Below are 20,241 nucleotides of genomic sequence, written 5' to 3'. Positions count from 1 at the left end.
AGAATATAATATAATATTATAGACAGCTGACAGAATATAATATAATATTATAGACAGCTGACAGAATATAATATAATATAACAGACAGCTGACAGAATATAATATAATAGACAGCTGACAGAATATAATATAATAGACAGCTGACAGAATATAATATAATAGATAGCTGACAGAATATAATATAATATAACAGACAGCTGACAGAATATAATATAATAGACAGCTGACAAAATATAATAGACAGCTGACAGAATATAATATAATAGACACCTGACAGAATATAATATAATAGACACCTGACAGAATATAATATAATAGACACCTGACAGAATATAATATAATAAACAGCTGACAGAATATAATATAATATAATAGACAGCTGACAGAATATAATATAATAGACAGCTGACAGAATATAATATAATATAACAGACAGCTGACAGAATATAATAGACAGCTGACAGAATATAATATAATATAACAGACAGCTGACAGAATATAATATAATAGACAGCTGACAGAATATAATATAATATAACAGACAGCTGACAGAATATAATATAATATAACAGACAGCTGACAGAATATAATATAATAGACAGCTGACAGAATATAATATAATAGACAGCTGACAGAATATAATATAATATGACAGCTGACAGAATATAATATAATAGATAGCTGACAGAATATAATATAATAGACAGCTGACAGAATATAATATAATAGACAGCTGACAGAATATAATATAATAGACAGCTGACAGAAAATAATATAATAGACAGCTGACAGAATATAATATAATAGACAGCTGACAGAATATAATATAATATAATAGACAGCTGACAGAATATAATATAATAGACAGCTGACAGAATATAATATAATAGACAGCTGACAGAATATAATATAATAGACAGCTGACAGAATATAATATGACAGCTGACAGAATATAATATAATAGACAGCTGACAGAATATAATAGACAGCTGACATAATATAATATAACAGACAGCTGACAGAATATAACATAATAGACAGCTGACAGAATATAATATAATATAATAGACAGCTGACAGAATATAATATACAGCTGACAGAATATAATATAATATGACAGCTGACAGAATATAACATAATAGACAGCTGACAGAATATAATATAATATAATAGACAGCTGACAGAATATAATATACAGCTGACAGAATATAATATAATAGACAGCTGACAGAATATAAAATAATAGACAGCTGACAGAATATAATATAATAGACCGCTGACAGAATATAATATAATAGACAGCTGACAGAATATAATATAATATAATAGACAGCTGACAGAATATAATATACAGCTGACAGAATATAATATAATATGACAGCTGACAGAATATAACATAATAGACAGCTGACAGAATATAATATACAGCTGACAGAATATAATATAATAGACAGCTGACAGAATATAATATAATAGACAGCTGACAGAATATAATATAATAGACAGCTGACAGAATATAATATAATAGACAGCTGACAGAATATAATATAATAGACAGCTGACAGAATATAATAGACAGCTGACAGAATATAATATAATATAATAGACAGCTGACAGAATATAATATAATATAATAGACAGCTGACAGAATATAATATAATAGACAGCTGACAGAATATAATATAATAGACAGCTGACAGAATATAATATAATAGACAGCTGACAGAATATAATATAATAGACAGCTGACAGAATATAATATAATATAATAGACAGCTGACAGAATATAATAGACAGCTGACAGAATATAATATAATAGACAGCTGACAGAATATAATATAATAGATAGCTGACAGAATATAATATAATAGACAGCTGACAGAATATAATATAATAGATAGCTGACAGAATATAATATAATAGACAGCTGACAGAATATAATATAATATAATAGACAGCTGACAGAATATAATATAATATAACAGACAGCTGACAGAATATAATATAATATAATAGACAGCTGACAGAATATAATATAACAGACAGCTGACAGAATATAATATAATATAACAGACAGCTGACAGAATATAATATAATAGACAGCTGACAGAATATAATATAATAGACAGCTGACAGAATATAATATAACAGATAGCTGACAGAATATAATATAATAGATAGCTGACAGAATTAGACAGCTGATCTTGTCACTCTTCAGTTGTTTGTTTTAATTCACAGCCTAACACTTACATATCCCTTTCAGCACGAGCCCTCACACTGTTCGCCCTGATTCCCATGCCCACCATCCGTGCCCTACTGTCTAAACAGGTCAACGGCTCATCATATGGTAAGTTCTGTAATGCATGTCTTTCAGTCATATAACATGACACAATATAATATGACAGCTGACAGAATATAATATTGTCTCTATAACCGCATTCTCTAGTTCTACCGCCCCCGTCTCTAGTTCTATAACCGCATTCTCTAGTTCTAGAGCCCCCGTCTCTAGTTCTATAACCGCATTCTCTAGTTCTAGAGCCCCCGTCTCTAGTTCTATAACCGCATTCTCTAGTTCTAGAGCCCCCGTCTCTAGTTCTATAACCGCATTCTCTAGTTCTAGAGCCCCCGTCTCTAGTTCTATAACCGCATTCTCTAGTTCTAGAGCCCCCGTCACTAGTTCTACTGCCCCCGTCTCTAGTTCTACTGCCCCCGTCTCTAGTTCTACTGCCCCCGTCTCTAGTTCTACTGCCCCCGTCTCTAGTTCTACTGCCCCCGTCTCTAGTTCTAGAGCCCCCGTCTCTAGTTCTAGAGCCCCCGTCTCTAGTTCTACTGCCCCCGTCTCTAGTTCTACTGCCCCCGTCTCTAGTTCTACTGCCCCCGTCTCTAGTTCTACAGCCCCCGTCTCTAGTTCTACCGCCCCCGTCTCTAGTTCTACCGCCCCCGCCACTAGTTCTACCGCCCCCGTCACTAGTTCTACCGCCCCCGTCTCTAGTTCTACCGCCCCCGTCTCTAGTTCTACCGCCCCCGCCACTAGTTCTACCGCCCCCGTCACTAGTTCTACCGCCCCCGTCACTGGTTCTACCGCCCCCGTCTCTAGTTCTACCGCCCCCGTCTCTAGTTCTAGAGCCCCCGTCTCTAGTTCTACTGCCCCCGTCTCTAGTTCTACTGCCCCCGTCTCTAGTTCTAGAGCCCCCGTCTCTAGTTCTACTGCCCCCGTCTCTAGTTCTACCGCCCCCGTCTCTAGTTCTACCGCCCCCGTCTCTAGTTCTACCGCCCCCGTCTCTAGTTCTACCGCCCCCGTCTCTAGTTCTACCGCCCCCGCCACTAGTTCTACCGCCCCCGTCACTAGTTCTACCGCCCCCGTCTCTAGTTCTACCGCCCCCGTCTCTAGTTCTACCGCCCCCGCCACTAGTTCTACCGCCCCCGTCTCTAGTTCTAGAGCCCCCGTCTCTAGTTCCACCGCCCCCGTCTCTAGTTCCACCGCCCCCGTCTCTAGTTCCACCGCCCCCGTCTCTAGTTCCACCGCCCCCGTCTCTAGTTCTACAGACCCCGTCTCTAGTTCTACAGACCCCGTCTCTAGTTCTACAGACCCCGTCTCTAGTTCTACAGACCCCGTCTCTAGTTCTAGAGCCCCCGTCTCTAGTTCCACCGCCCCCGTCTCTAGTTCCACCGCCCCCGTCTCTAGTTCCACCGCCCCCGTCTCTAGTTCCACCGCCCCCGCCACTAGTTCTACCGCCCCCGTCACTAGTTCTACCGCCCCCGTCTCTAGTTCTACCGCCCCCGTCTCTAGTTCTACCGCCCCCGCCACTAGTTCTACCGCCCCCGTCTCTAGTTCCACCGCCCCCGTCTCTAGTTCCACCGCCCCCGTCTCTAGTTCCACCGCCCCCGTCTCTAGTTCCACCGCCCCCGTCTCTAGTTCCACCGCCCCCGTCTCTAGTTCCACAGACCCCGTCTCTAGTTCCACAGACCCCGTCTCTAGTTCCACAGACCCCGTCTCTAGTTCCACAGACCCCGTCTCTAGTTCCACAGACCCCGTCTCTAGTTCCACAGACCCCGTCTCTAGTTCTACAGACCCCGTCTCTAGTTCTACCGCCCCCGTCTCTAGTTCTACCGCCCCCGCCACTAGTTCCACCGCCCCCGTCTCTAGTTCCACCGCCCCCGTCTCTAGTTCCACCGCCCCCGTCTCTAGTTCCACCGCCCCCGTCTCTAGTTCCACCGCCCCCGTCTCTAGTTCTACCGCCCCCGTCTCTAGTTCTACCGCCCCCGTCTCTAGTTCTACCGCCCCCGTCTCTAGTTCTACCGCCCCCGTCCCTAGTTCTACCGCCCCCGTCTCTAGTTCTACAACTCCCGTCTCTACTTCTACAACTCCCGTCTCTACTTCTACAACTCCCGTCTCTACTTCTACAACCCCCGTCTCTAGTTCTAGAACCCCCGTCTCTAGTTCTAGAACCCCCGTCTCTAGTTCTAGAACCCCCGTCTCTAGTTCTAGAACCCCCGTCTCTAGTTCTAGAACCCCCGTCTCTAGTTCTAGAACCCACCGTCTCTAGTTCTAGAACCGCTGTCTATAAAAATCAGTAGTGTATATTAGGGTCATGTTAGGGTGAAATCAGTAGGGTATATTAGGGTGAAATCAGTAGGTTATATTAGGGTGAAATCCGTAGGGTATATTAGGGTGAAATCAGTAGGGTATATTAGGGTGATGTTAGGGTGAAATCAGTAGGGTATATTAGGGTGAAATCAGTAGGTTATATTAGGGTGAAATCCGTAGGGTATATTAGGGTGAAATCAGTAGGGTATATTAGGGTGATGTTAGGGTGAAATCAGTAGGTTATATTAGGGTCATGTTAGGGTGAAATCAGTAGGGTATATTAGGGTCATGTTAGGGTGAAATCAGTAGGGTATATTAGGGTCATGTTAGGGTGAAATCAGTGGGGTATATTAGGGTGAAATCAGTAGGGTATATTAGGGTATATTAGGGTGAAATCAGTAGGGTATATTAGGGTGATGTTAGGGTGAAATCAGTAGGTTATATTAGGGTCATGTTAGGGTGAAATCAGTAGGGTATATTAGGGTGAAATCAGTAGGGTATATTAGGGTGAAATCAGTAGGGTATATGAGGGTGAAATCAGTAGGGTATATGAGGGTGAAATCAGTAGGGTATAATAGGGTCATGTTAGGGTGAAATCAGTAGGGTATATTAGGGTGAAATCAGTAGGGTATATTAGGGTGAAATCAGTAGGGTATATGAGGGTGAAATCAGTAGGGTATATGAGGGTGAAATCAGTAGGGTATAATAGGGTCATGTTAGGGTGAAATCAGTAGGGTATATTAGGGTGAAATCAGTAGGGTACTTGAGGGTGAAATCAGTAGGGTATATTAGGGTGGGATCAGTATTAGGGTCATGTTAGGGTGAAATCAGTAGGGTATATTAGGGTGAAATCAGTAGGGTATATTAGGGTGAAATCAGTAGGGTATATTAGGGTGGGATCAGTATTAGGGTCATGTTAGGGTGAAATCAGTAGGGTATATTAGGGTGAAATCAGTAGGGTATATTAGGGTGAAATCAGTAGGGTATATTAGGGTGAAATCAGTAGGGTATAATAGGGTCATGTTAGGGTGAAATCAGTAGGGTATATTAGGGTGAAATCAGTAGGGTATATGAGGGTGAAATCAGTAGGGTATATTAGGGTCATGTTAGGGTGAAATCAGTAGGGTATATTAGGGTCATGTTAGGGTGAAATCAGTAGGGTATATGAGGGTGAAATCAGTAGGGTATATTAGGGTCGTGTTAGGGTGAAATCAGTAGGGTATATTAGGGTCGTGTTAGGGTGAAATCAGTAGGGTATATTAAGGTCGTGTTAGGGTGAAATCAGTAGGGTATATTAAGGTCATGTTAGTAGTTATTATTAGCTAGTCAGTCAGGTGTGGTCAGGAGGGATTGTGTGTCTCTAAAGGGTATAGTCAATGACGGACTGGCCATCTGGAGCACCGGGAGTTTTCCCGGTGGGCCGCTTGACAAATGGGGCCGGTGCAACGCAAAATATAAATAACCCCAGCCCCCGCTAAAATTAAAATAACCAATTGCCGTGTGTCTGACTGGCCCAGGCGAGTGGGCTGCCGGCCCTCTGCCACTGCGGTTGGGTAATACATCTGTCAGCCTCTCTCTCCCAGCCAATTACTTTTGGTCCAGTCCATTCTAACATTACCCAGGATACATAGCGGCGCGGAGCGGACAAACAAAGAGAAAAAACATAAAGGTGGTGCTGAAAAGAGAGAAGAAGAGGTTGAAGTCCCTTGAGGCTGATGCAGCCAAATGTTTTAAAATAACAAATTATTCATTTGGCATCTCAGACTAGTTAGTCTGAAGGCACTGGCAGTAGAGAGGAGAGAGGAGAGAGAGCAACCTATTGTTGAGCCCAGCGATACCAGTTCATCTGTTAGTCAAGGTTTGGCAGCTGAAGCGGTACGACAGAAGACAATAGGGAGAAGATAAGCAACGTTTGGGTTTGTCTAGCTGGCGATTTAGCTATATCGGGTGCCTTTTGTTGAAACAAGAGCTCGTCAATGTCACTTTTCGTGAACCGACCAATCACAGCCTGGATGGGAAGAGATATTTTAAAAAAGGTTGACATGCTACAGCAAACGTTGGAAACGTTGAACTCATTGTTATGCATGAATGGTTCTGATTATTGACAAGTTAGTACCTAACAAACTAGAGACTAACCACCAATGTAGACCATTTTTCTTGCACAAGGATTTCATGACGGAACAAAACCTACAAAAATTATAAATGTTGGTTGTGTATTTCTTAAAATGCTGTATTGTCCAATTGGAATTAATATTATACCAGATGTACAGTCGAAGTGGGAAGTTTACATACACCTTAGCCAAATACATTTCAACTCAGCTTTTCACAATTCCTGACATTTAATCCTAGTAAAAATGCCCTGTCTTAGGTCATTTAGGATCACCACTTTATTTTAAGAATGTCAAATGTCAGAATAATAGTAGAGAGAATGATTTATTTCAGCTTTATTTCATCACGGTGGGTCAGAAGTTTACATACACTCAATTAGTATTTGGTTGCATTGCCTTTTAATTGTTTAATTTGGGGCAAACATTTCGGATAGCCTTCATGTTGTGAAGGCTACCACAATAACTTGGGTGAATTTTGGCCCATTCCTCCTGACAGAGCTGGTGTAACTGAGTCAGGTTTGTAGGCCTCCTTGCTCGTACATGCTTTTTCAGTTCTGTCCACAAAATTTTCTATAGGATTGAGGCCAGGGCTTTGTGATGGCCACTCCAATACCTTGACTTTGTTGTCCTTAAGCCATTTTGCCACAACTTTGGAAGTATGCTTGGGATCATTGTCCATTTGGAAGACCCATTTGCGACCTAGCTTTAACTTCCTGACTGATGTCTTGAGATGTTGCTTCAATATATCCACATCATTTTCCTGCCTCGATGCCATCTATTTTGTGAAGTAAACCAGTCCCTCCTGCAGCAAAGCACCCCGACAACATGATGCTGCCACCCCCGTGCTTCACGGTTGGGATGGTGTTCTTCGGCTTGCAAGCGTCCCCCTTTTTCCTCCAAACATAACGATGGTCATTATGGCCAAACAGTTCTATTTTTGTTTCATCAGACAAGAGGACATTTCTCCAAAAAGTACGATCTTTGTCCCCATGTGCAGTTGCAAACCGTAGTCTGGCTTTTTTAATGGAGGTTTTGGAGCAGTGGCTTCTTCCTTGCTGAGCGGTCATTCAGGTTATGTCGATATAGGACTCATTTTACTGTGGATATAGATACTGTTGTACCTATTTCCTCCAGCATTTTCACAAGGTCCTTTGCTGTTGTTCTGCGATTGATTTGCACTTTTTGCACCAAAGTACGTTCATCTCTAGGAGACAGAACGCGTCTCCTTCCTGAGCGGTATGACGGCTGCGTGGTCCCATGGTGTTTATACTTGCGTACTATAGTTTGTACAGATGAACGTGGTACCTTCAGGCGTTCGGAAATTGCTCCCAAGGATGAACCAGACTTGTGGAGGTCTCAATTCTTTTTTTCTGAAGCAGCTTGTACGCTAGAAGACAGCAGGGACCATGTTACCATGGCAACTTTCTAGAGATGATCATTCTGCTGGGAAAGTACGACCTGTACGACCTCACTGCCTGCATAGAGAAAAGCAACACACTGAGTCCTGGTCAAGGCAGAGGCTCTCTAATCACTCTGATCAATAACGTCATTACCGCCATCCAACACACAATGCAGGCCACCATAGCAAGTGAAATCCAGGAAGCTGGTATGTTTTCAGTCCAGATTGACGCTACGCAGGACATTACGACACAAGATCAATGCTCTGTCATAGTCAGGTATGTGACGAACGTCGTCCATGAGAGGCTTCAGCAAGTGATTCCACTGATGGAGCCTCCAGTATGCAAGGCCAGTATAAAGGCTTCTCTGCCGTGCAAAGTCCACCAATCGAGTGCTTGTGTGGTGCTATGCACAGGATTTGAAGAATTCACAACCAGGACTATGGAGGATCCATGGACCTGAAGGAAATGAAGACGAGGTGGAGAACAAGAGCTGTTCAACTCACGAGGACTGTCAAATCAAATCAAATCTATTTATATAGCCCTTCTTACATCAGCTGATATCTCAAAGTGCTGTACAGAAACCCAGCCTAAAACCCCAAACAGCAAGGAATGCAGGTGTAGAAGCACGATGGCTAGGAAAAACTCCCTAGAAAGGCCAAAACCTAGGAAGAAACCTAGAGAGGAACCAGGCTATGAGGGGTGGCCAGTCCTCTTCTGGCTGTGCCGGGTGGAGATTATAACAGAACATGGCCAAGATGTTCAAATGTTCATAAATGACCAGCACGGTCAAATAATAATAATCACAGTAGTTGTCGAGGGTGCAACAAGTCAGCACCTCAGGAGTAAATGTCAGTTGGCTTCTCATAGCCGATCATTAAGAGTATCTCTACCGCTCCTGCTGTCTCTAGAGAGTTGAAAACAGCAGGTTTGGGACAGGTAGCACGTCCGGTGAACAGGTCAGGGTTCCATAGCCACAGGCAGAACAGTTGAAACTGGGGCAGCAAGGAGTCATCATGCCAGGTAGTCCTGACGCATGGTCCTAGGGCTCAGGTCCTCCGAGAGAGAGAAAGAAAGAGAGAAAGAGAGAATTAGAGAAAGCATACTTAAATTCACACAGGACACCGGATAAGACAGGAGAAGTACTCCAGATATAACAGACTGACCCTAGCCCCCCGACACATAAACTACTGCAGCATAAATACTGGAGGCTGAGACAGGAGGCGTCAGGAGACACTGTGGCCCCATCCGATGATACCCCCGGACAGGGCCAAACAGGCAGGATATAACCCCACCCACTTTGCCAAAGCACAGCCCTCACACCACTAGAGGGATATCTTCAACCACCAACTTACCATCCTGAGACAAGGCCGAGTATAGCCCACAAAGATCTCCGCCACGGCACAACCCAAGGGGGGGCGCCAACCCGGACAGGAAGATCACGTCAGTGACTCAACCCACTCAAGTGACACACCCCTCCTAGGGATGGCATGGAAGAGCACCAGTAAGCCAGTGACTCAGCCCCTGTAATAGGGTTAGAGGCAGAGAATCCCAGTGGAGAGAGGGGAACCGGCCAGGCAGAGACAGCAAGGGCAGTTCGTTGCTCCAGAGCCTTTCCGTTCACCTTCACACTCCTAGGCCAGACTACACTTAATCATATGACCTACTGAAGAGATGAGTCTTCAGTAAAGACTTAAAGGTTGAGACCGAGTCTGCGTCTCTCACATGGGTAGGCAGACCATTCCATAAAAATGGAGCTCTATAGGAGAAAGCCCTGCCCAGTGTGTTGCTACCGTATTCTTAGTCAGTACAACCTATTGACCGACGCATACCACATCCTGGGCCTTGCTTACATTTACATTTACATTTAAGTCATTTAGCAGACGCTCTTATCCAGAGCGACTTACAAATTGGAAAGTTCATACATATTCATCCTGGTCCCCCCGTGGGGAATGAACCCACAACCCTGGCGTTGCAAGCGCCATGCTCTACCAACTGAGCCACACGGGACCACAAGTTCTTACAAGTTCCTACTTACCCTGTCAGTAACCCAGGTAGCTTGCGAGCGCAGCTTCTCTACTCTGAAATTCATCAAGAGTAGGCTCAGGAGCACCCTATCTCAACAGCACCTGGAGGCTTTTATGCTCATGGTGACTGAGCGAGATGTTTTAATGACCCTGGACAGTGACCTGGTTATAGATGGCATTGCTGAGAGAAGTGAGTTACTGCGGAAATTGCTAATTTAAAATATGTTTATTTTGATTGTATTCTATGACTCGCCTACACACCAGGCTTTTCACCAACACATTTCTCCCTGTCTTATTTATTTTACTGGTCAGATGGTTCCAGAGATTCCTGGCACCTTGCAGCCAGTGACATTATGCCAATATGTGCTCCTTCTAGCCAGCCTCCTCCTAAGAGCCACACGTTCCCCTTGTTCTATTTTACATCCTTTTTACTTTAAGTTATTTTGATAAATATTGTTCAGTAATCTTGTTTACATAAAGTGTGGGTGGTGGTGTATCGCTGGGGGGGGGGGGGGGTTTGGTCAAAATGTCCAGGGACGTGTTTCATTCCCAGTCTGTCCCTGGGTGTAGTTAGTATTAGCTTGTCAGTCAGGTGTGGTCAGGGACATGTTACCTGTCCCTGGGTGTAGTTAGTTAACTGCCTACAGTCAGGTGTGGTCAGGGTGTATAGTGTGTCTCTAAACATCACATCCTTTATCTTCCTGACAGTCTGAGACTGGAAGTGAGACTGCATGCCACAGAACAAACAGGAAGCTCTGGCAAATGGCACCCTATTCCCTTTATAGTGCACTACGAACCCCTTCACACCAGCAGGAGACCTTTAGGGGTGCACGCTATTCCCTTTATAGTGCACTACGAACCCCTTCACACCTGTAGGGAACAGGAGACCTTTAGCGATGCACCCTATTCCCTTCATAGTGCACTACGAACCCCTTCACACCAGCAGGAGACCTTTAGTGATGCACCCTATTCCCTTCATAGTGCACTACGAACCCCTTCACACCAGCAGGAGACCTTTAGTGATGCACCCTATTCCCTTCATAGTGCACTACGAACCCCTTCACACCAGCAGGAGACCTTTAGTGATGCACCCTATTCCCTTCATAGTGCACTACGAACCCCTTCACACCAGCAGGAGACCTTTAGTGATGCACCCTATTCCCTTTATAGTGCACTACGAACCCCTTCACACCAGCAGGAGACCTTTAGTGATGCACCCTATTCCCTTCATAGTGCACTACGAACCCCTTCACACCAGCAGGAGACCTTTAGTGATGCACCCTATTCCCTTCATAGTGCACTACGACCCCCTTCACACCAGCAGGGAACAGGAGACCTTTAGTGATGCACCCTATTCCCTTTATAGTGCACTACGAACCCCTTCACACCAGCAGGAGACCTTTAGTGATGCACCCTATTCCCTTCATAGTGCACTACGACCCCCTTCACACCAGCAGGGAACAGGAGACCTTTAGTGATGCACCCTATTCCCTTCATAGTGCACTACGAACCCCTTCACACCAGCAGGAGACCTTTAGTGATGCACCCTATTCCCTTCATAGTGCACTACGAACCCCTTCACACCAGCAGGGAACAGGAGACCTTTAGTGATGCACCCTATTCCCTTCATAGTGCACTACGAACCCCTTCACACCAGCAGGAGACCTTTAGTGATGCACCCTATTCCCTTCATAGTGCACTACGAACCCCTTCACACCAGCAGGAGACCTTTAGTGATGCACCCTATTCCCTTCATAGTGCACTACGACCCCCTTCACACCAGCAGGGAACAGGAGACCTTTAGTGATGCACCCTATTCCCTTTATAGTGCACTACGAACCCCTTCACACCAGCAGGAGACCTTTAGTGATGCACCCTATTCCCTTCATAGTGCACTACGAACCCCTTCACACCAGCAGGAGACCTTTAGTGATGCACCCTATTCCCTTCATAGTGCACTACGAACCCCTTCACACCAGCAGGAGACCTTTAGCGATGCACCCTTGTTATCGCTAAGTAAATAACTATAACAAAGCTTTCGTTAGTATGTGGTTGAACCAGAACAGGCAATCTGTTAATTCTCTTCTCTGTTCTACTGTGACGTGATAAAAAGGGGAAGTTACAACTACTGTAGCAAGCAGACAAGTCAACCTATCGCACACCACCACCACCACCACCACCACAGCATGAATAGATGTACTTTCTGCCAACAACTTTACTCAACCGGAACTATCTGACCAGCTAGTATATCCAGTTCTGCTTCCTTTAAGGGCTCTATGTAATATGTAGCGTTACAGCGTGGTTGAAATGTAAAGGCAGCATTAGCGGAGACTACATTTACAGGTTAAATGGCTGCATACGTCAGCTCAATCAGAATTACCTTCAAATGTAGGTTACGCAATCTGTAAGGCTTCAGCGATAGAGATTGAATAGAGCCCTAATCATTTGAAAAAGGGAGCGCTACACTGATTTGGCAGAGAGAAAATAGTAAATGCCTTTCACCCATTGACATAATGCTCCTCTCAGACCTACAGTGTGTAGAGTACCAGCGTCCTCTACTGACACTGGTAGGAAACTGCAGCAGACAGACGATGCTGACTGACATGTCTCTTCACAGGGATCACCCTCATCTCACTGCAGCTGTCCTTTAAGATCGCCAGCCTGGCCTACACTCCCATCTACACCAAGGTTTACCAGGCTACGTTGGACTGGTTCCCTGGGTTTGTCTTCACCCTGTCCAGCATCTTCACCGTCCTGGCCACCATACCTGTCAGGTAAGATGTGACATCATCAGTCCTCGCCACTATACCTGGTCCGGTAAGATATGACATCATCAGTCCTCATCACCATACCTGTCAGGTAAGATGTGACATCATCAGTCCTCGCCACCATACCTGTCAGGTAAGATGTGACATCATCAGTCCTCACCACTATACCTGGTCAGGTAAGATATGACATCATCAGTCCTCGCCACCATACCTGTCAGGTACATAATATATATTAGTACATTCCATTTAGCAGACACTTTTATCCAAAGGAACGTACAGTCATGCGTACACACATTTTACATACGGGTGGTCCTCGGGAATCCGACCCGCTATCCTGGCATTACAACCCACATGCTCTAGCAACTGAGCTCCTGAGGACATCATACCCCTAAGTACAGTGTAAGTACAGGTTGTTGTTACACTGAATGGAGACACGGTAATAAGGGCCCTGTAATGTAACATGCGCTCTCCTCTCCTCCAGCATGGTGGGCTGCAGAGCTGGCCGGGCTGACGGTTATGAAAGGATCCCGGGGGACTGAGGGTGGTGATGTCGTCGTGTCACCATGTCAGGCCATGAGACAATACTGAGGGTACTGTGAATGTTGGGGAAACCGCACTATAACGAGCCTTGGATTGAATCCCAGCCTGAGACTGAGGCAATGGACATGAACTGACAGGGTATTAAACTTCTTGCAACTATAGGGGGTGCTGTTCCGCATTAGCATATTTGGGTCTCCAAATTAAACTGCCTCGTGCTAAATTCTTGATCGTACAATATGCATATTATTGTTATTATTGGATAGAAAACAGTCTATAGTTTCTATAGGAGTTGAAATTTTGTCTCTGAGTGGTACAGAACAATTTTTACAGCACTTTTCATGACAGGGTTCAGATTTCAGAAATTTTTACCTCTGATCTGGGGTCTGTTTATAAGGCCACAGTGAATGCTATGAAGAAACCGACACTGCCTACGTCTTCCTCTGGGTGTCTGTACGTCATCACGTTTTCAATGAAATCGATGGGACGTTCACAGCCATTATAAATGACCAAAATGTACAGAGACGGCCCTTTCTCAACGTGCGCCTCAAGCGTGAAGGCCATCGGACCTGCCTCGTTCCAAATCGTTTTCTAACCAGCTATATTTCTCCGGTCATGTTTTCAGTCGTTATAGTTGTTAAAAACATCATAATGTAGTTAATTTTAACCGTTTTATATCAATTTATATCCGTTTAGTGCGATTCTGAGGAATTTATTTGTCGTGCACTTTCTAGCTTTGGGAACGTTTCGCGGTCTCGGTCGTTGTTAGTGGACATTTCGAAGGACAGAGGACATCTATCGACCAAAAGACGTTTATAACATAGAAAGGATACATTGCCCAAGAATATGATGGAAGATCAGCTCAAAGTAAGCAATATTTAATATGATAAACCGTGTTTCTGTCGAAATATTTTAAACGCATATATCGCCATTTTGTTTTGTATAGCTTCACTTGGCCAACCCTGTATTGAAAAGTAAGGATAATTTTAAAAATGTAAATCAGCGGTTGCATTAAGAACTAATTTGTCTTTCGATTCCTGTCAACCCTGTATTTTTTAGTCAAGTATATGATTAGCTTTTAATTAAACTAGATCACTCTGATAGATGACGTCAGACATATTGAGGCTTGATTTCCTAGTATTTTCATTGTGTAACCACGGTTTTGTATGGCTAAATATGCACCTTTTCGAACAAACTGTATATGTATGTTGTAAAATGATGTTACAGGAGTGTCATCGGAAGAATTCTGAGAAGGTTAGTGAAAAAATTAATATCTTTTGGCGGTGATTACGTTATAGCGCTCTTTGGCTGGAATTGATGCTCTGGTAACGTTTTCACATGTAGTATGCTAACTTATCGATTTATTGTGTTTTCGCTGTAAAACGCTTAGAAAATCTGAAATATTGTCTGGAATCACAAGATCTGGGTCTTTCCATTGCTATGCTTTGTCTATTCTTATGAAATGTTTTATGATGAGTAAATTGGTCATACACGTTGCTCTATCTAGTAATTCTAGTCGATTTGCGATGGTCGGTGCAATTGTAAACTGTGATTTCTACCTGAAATATGCACTTTTTTCTAACAAAAACTATCCTATACCATGAATATGTTATCAGACTGTCATCTGAAGAGGTTTTTTCTTGGTTAGTGGATATCAATATCTTAGTTGAGCCGAATTGGTGATAGCACCTGAAGGAGTAAGAAACTGATGGAGTTAGAATAGTGGTGTATTTTGCTAACGTGTTTAGCTAATAGATTTACATATTTTGTCTTCCCTGTAAAACATTTTAAAAATCTGAAATGGTGGCTTTATTCACAAGATCTGTATCTTTCATCTGGTGTCTTGGACTTGTGATTTAATGATATTTAGATGCTACTATCTACTTCTGAAGCTATGCTATCTATGCTAATCAGTGTGTGGGGGGTGGGGGGTGATCCCGGATACGGGGTTGAGGTTCGGTAAAGGTTAATGAGAAGAGTGTTGACTGGTCCACTGCCTACTACCCATGGCCTTAATATAGAATAATCATAGACTGATTAACTGCCTATTACCCATGGCCTTAATATAGAATAATCATAGACTGATCCACTGCCTACTACCCATGGCCTTAATATAGAATAATCATACTGGTTAACTGCCTACTACCCATGGCCTTAATATAGAATAATCATACTGGTTAAACTTCTTGCCACTATAGGGGGTGCTGTTTTGCATTAGCATAATTTGCTCAACAGATTAAACGGCTTCCTACTCAATTCTTGCTCGTACAATATGCATATTATTATTATTATTGGATAGAAAACACTCTCTAGTTTCTATAGCCGTTGGAATTTTGTCTCTGAGTGGTACAGAACTCAATCTACAGCACTTTTCATGATAGGGAGTCAGATTTCAGACATCTTGACCCCTGATCTGGAGTCAGTTTAAAGGTCCCTGTAAATGCTATGGAGAAACAGACACTTCTTACGTCTTCCCCTGGATGTCAGTACGTGATGACGCTTTGAATGGAGTCGATTGCGCAATCAGGGGCTGTATAAAACAGCAAATACCGGAAGTAGCATCCCTTTGCTGCCTGCGCCTTGCGCACGAAGGACGTCGGACTCGCCTCCTTCCAAGCTTTTGTTTAGCCAGTAATATTTCTCTGGTCATGTTTTTACTCGTTAGAGGTGTTAAAAACATCATAAGGTAGTTAATTTAAACCGTTTTATAGCAATTTATATCCGTTTAGTGCGATTTTGAGGCATTTATTTCTGAGACACTTTGAACCGCTGGGCACGTTTCCAGTTCATGCCGAACGTTAGTGGGCATTTCCACATGGCAAGAGGACAGCTTTCGACCAAAAGACGATTAGACCCAAGAAAGGATTCTTTGCCCAAGATTCTGATGGAAGAACAGCTCACAGTAAGAACAATTTATGATGATAAATCGTGTTTCTGTCGAAAAATGTTAAACGCTTATGCCGCCATTTTGTTTTGTATAGCTTCGCTTGGCGCAACCTGTATTGAAAAGTAAGGATAATTTAAAAAATGTAAATCAGCGATTGCATTAAGAACTAATTTGTCTTTCGATTCCTGTCAACCCTGTATTTTTTTGTCAAGTATATGATTAGCTTTTGATTAAACTAGATCACTCAAAGATGGCGACCGACATTTCCAGGCTTGTTTTGCTACTATTTTCATTGTATAACCACGTTTTTTTATGGCTAAATATGCACATTTTCGAACAAACTCTATATGTATGTTGTAAAATGATGTTACTGGAGTGTCATCGGAAGAATTCTGAGAAGGTTAGTGAAAAAATTAATATATTTTGGCGATGATAACGATATCGCTCTCTTTAGCTTGAATTCATGCTGGGGTAACGTTTGCATATGTGGTATGCTAATATAACGATTTATTGTGTTTTCGCCGTAAAACACTTAGAAAATCTGAAATGTTGTCTGAATTCACAAGATCTGTGTCTTTCCATTGCTATGTGCTGTGTATTTTTAAGAAATGTTTTATGATGAGTAAATTGGTAATACAAGTTGCTCTCTGTAGTAATTCTAGTCGCTTTGGTGAGATTTGTGATGGTGGCTGCAATGGCAAACTATGATTTATACCTGAAATATGCACATTTTTCTAACAAAACCTATCCTATACCATAAATATGTTATCAGACTGTCATCTGATGAGGTTTTGTCTTGGTTAGTGGCTATCAATATCTTAGTTTAGCCGAATTGGTGATAGCTACTGGTGGAGAGAAAAAATGGTGGACAAAGAAATTGTGTCTTTTGCTAACGTGTTTAGCTAATAGATTTACATATTGTGTCTTCCCTGTAAAACATTTTAAAAATCTGAAATGGTGGCTTTATTCACAAGATCTGTATCTTTCATTAGGTGTCTTGGACTTGTGATTTAATGATATTTAGATGCTACTATTTAATTGTGACGCTATGCTAGCGATGCTAATCAGTGTGGGGGGGGGGGGGGTGGGGGGGTGATCCCGTATCCGGGGTTGAGGCTCGTTAGAGGTTAACTGCCTACTACCCATGGCCTTAATATAGAATAATCATACTGGTTAACTGCCTACTACCCATGGCCTTAATATAGAATAATCATAGACTGATTAACTGCCTACTACCCATGGCCTTAATATAGAATAATCATAGACTGATCCACTGCCTACTACCCATGGCCTTAATATAGAATAATCATAGACTGATCCACTGCCTACTACCCATGGCCTTTATATAGAATAATCATAGACTGATCCACTGCCGACTACCCATGGCCTTAATATAGAATAATCATAGACTGATCCACTGCCTACTACCCATGGCCTTAATATAGAATAATCATAGAATTAATCATCACATAATATATGCCATTTAGCTTTCAGTTACGTATGGGTGGCGGTGCAAGCCCCAGGCTATACCGACTGAGACACACACTTCATCTTGTGGTCACTGTCAAGACAAGCTGATTGTACAGTAGTTTCTAAAGACAAGCTGTCACACCCTGATCTATTTCACCTGTCTTGTGCTTGTCTCCACCCCCCTCCAGGTGTCGCCCATTTTCCCCATTATCCCCTGTGTATTTATACCTGTTTTCTCTGTCTGTTGCCAGTTCGTCTTGTCTTGTCAAGCCTACCAGCGTTCTTCCCATACTCCTGTTTTCTCTCTAGTCCCTGTTTTATAGTTTTCCCGGTTTTGACCATTCTGCCTGCCCTGACCGCCGTTCTGTACCTTGTGACACTGCCCTGGATTACGGACCTCTGCATGCACTTGACCTGTCGTTTGCCTGCCCCCTGTTTTTGTAATAAACTTTTGTTACTTAGAACTGTCTGCATCTGGGTCTTATCCTGAGGTCTGATCATACGAACGAGCCACTATAAGACCTCATGTCTCAATTGTGTCAAGGATAAAAAATCCTTCTTTAACCAGTTTCCTCCCCTTCATCTACACTGATTGGAGTGGATTTAACAAGTGACATCAATAAGGGATTATAGCTTTCACCTGGATTAAGCTGGTCAGTCTATGTCATGGAAAGAGCAGTTGTTTTTAATACTCAGTATATGTCGCAAGTAAAAGCCTTGGGTGGCGAGTTGATACTATTCCAAGTCTGGAAGGTTAAAACCACCTTCAGATTTAGGGACATGTAAAACTTTCCTATTTATTCTATGAGTTTTATATGAAGTCTGTTATGGCTGGGTTAACTTTAGTAAAGAATGTCTTCAGTGGAGTAATTGGTACTCCCATTAAATCAATATGAAAACTTTGGGAGCCATTCTAAAGAGGTGTATTCTATCTGTAAGATTTATGGGGAGATAATTCAATTTACCTAGATCAGCTTTCATTTTTTTGAGTAATGAGATAAAGTTATCTTTATTTATATTTGTTGTCACTTATTAAGCATTCTAAGTATTTAATATTTTTTATCCTTAAAGTTTCGCTGTCGATTTTCTCTATTGACATTTCCACGTTAATTTTAAATCCTGAGATTTCTGAGTATTACGGATTTTGTTTTTAACAAGAGGGGCACTTGAGTTTTCAGTATTAGTCAGGTATATCAGGAGATCGTCAGCAGATAAGTTTAGTTTATATTCATGTTTACCGATACTGATACCTGTTACGTTTGTATCCTGTCTAATTCTTACTGGATGGGGTTCACTTGCCAGTGCAAACAGGAGGGGGGAGAAGGGACGTCCCTGCCTTGTGCCCCTTTCTAAAGATATTTTATCAGATAATGGCTTAGTTTTGTATATTTTAGCTTTATGATTTTTGTATAATATTTGTATGAAACGTATTATTTCAGCTGGAAAGACGAATGCTTCCAAAGTTTTTAATATAAGAAGACAGTCAAAAGCTTTTTCCAGCATCAACAGTCATTATTGATAAATCTTTTTTTTTTTGCATATTATATTGTTATTGTACATGTTATTGTATTTGTTTTTAAACCTTTTTTAATAACCCCTTAATATGTATATCAAGTCTGGTAATACTTGTGCCATTCTGTTGCTTATACGTTATGTTATTTTATTGTTGACAATTTATAAAAATGTATCTTTAATCTGCAGGGGAATCTGGTTTTAATATGACTGAAATAACCGTTTGATACATGGATATTGGAAGTACTGAGTGTTTTAAATAAACAATTCTATGGGAAAGCCCTGGTTCTTGTCTCTGAGCGAATGTTCTAACAGTGTCTATTATATATTTTTGATTGATTTTAATATTTTGTGATATTTTTTTTAAACTATATCTGCTGATAATTGCTTCAGGGTTGTTGAGTCTACGAAGGCTGTAGGATCAGTTATCAGATCTGTTATTTAATTCTGATTTATATTGATTTTCAGAGAAGCTTTTATATGTTTTATTGTTATTAATAGCATTGTTTCTAATTAAAGCATTTGCATCCTTATCTTAAAAAAATTATAACTGGTTTGGTGTGTATTCATTTTGTGAGGGCTGTGAGACATTTACCGGATTTACTTGCCATCAAATATTTGAGTTTAACCTGTACAGTGGTTCTTTCATTAAAAGTTGCATCATACTGCAGCACACCTTGCAGGCTGCCGAAGAATTCTATGGCACGTTATTTAATTGTCAGCCATTGTTACCATTAATGCTAGTTTGACCACCAGAGGGCATCTTTGAGAAGCATTTGATAGCCTTCAATATTGGCTGTACTAGAGAATTTAAAACGTTTTTTGTAAGAACATAGTATATGGGATTGATTAAGAAATTTAGCTTGATTAATATTATGGTATTTATATTCCAAGAAAAACAAAAAAACAGGGTTTCCGTCAGGATGGAACGGAAAATATGGTGCTGT

At 42.1% G+C, this 20,241-nt stretch overlaps 1 protein-coding gene across 1 annotated transcript in view; it reads left to right on the top strand.

The window, feature by feature from the left end:
* The window catches only part of LOC139544443 (solute carrier family 46 member 2-like), a 39,623-nt gene extending 19,785 nt beyond the window's left edge, over window positions 1-19,838 (top strand). Inside the window, exons 4-6 of the mRNA XM_071351551.1 lie at window positions 2,264-2,347; window positions 12,738-12,894; window positions 13,370-19,838. Coding sequence (XP_071207652.1) covers window positions 2,264-2,347; window positions 12,738-12,894; window positions 13,370-13,427 — 299 coding nt within the window. The 3' untranslated portion in view covers window positions 13,428-19,838. The remainder of the gene's footprint in view (window positions 1-2,263; window positions 2,348-12,737; window positions 12,895-13,369) is intronic.
* The last annotated feature ends 403 nt before the right edge of the window (window positions 19,839-20,241 follow it).

Source organism: Salvelinus alpinus, chromosome 18 (genome assembly GCF_045679555.1).
Source record: "Salvelinus alpinus chromosome 18, SLU_Salpinus.1, whole genome shotgun sequence".
In the NCBI taxonomy this organism is placed as follows: domain Eukaryota; kingdom Metazoa; phylum Chordata; class Actinopteri; order Salmoniformes; family Salmonidae; genus Salvelinus; species Salvelinus alpinus.
This window is presented reverse-complemented; position numbering and strand designations above follow the sequence as displayed.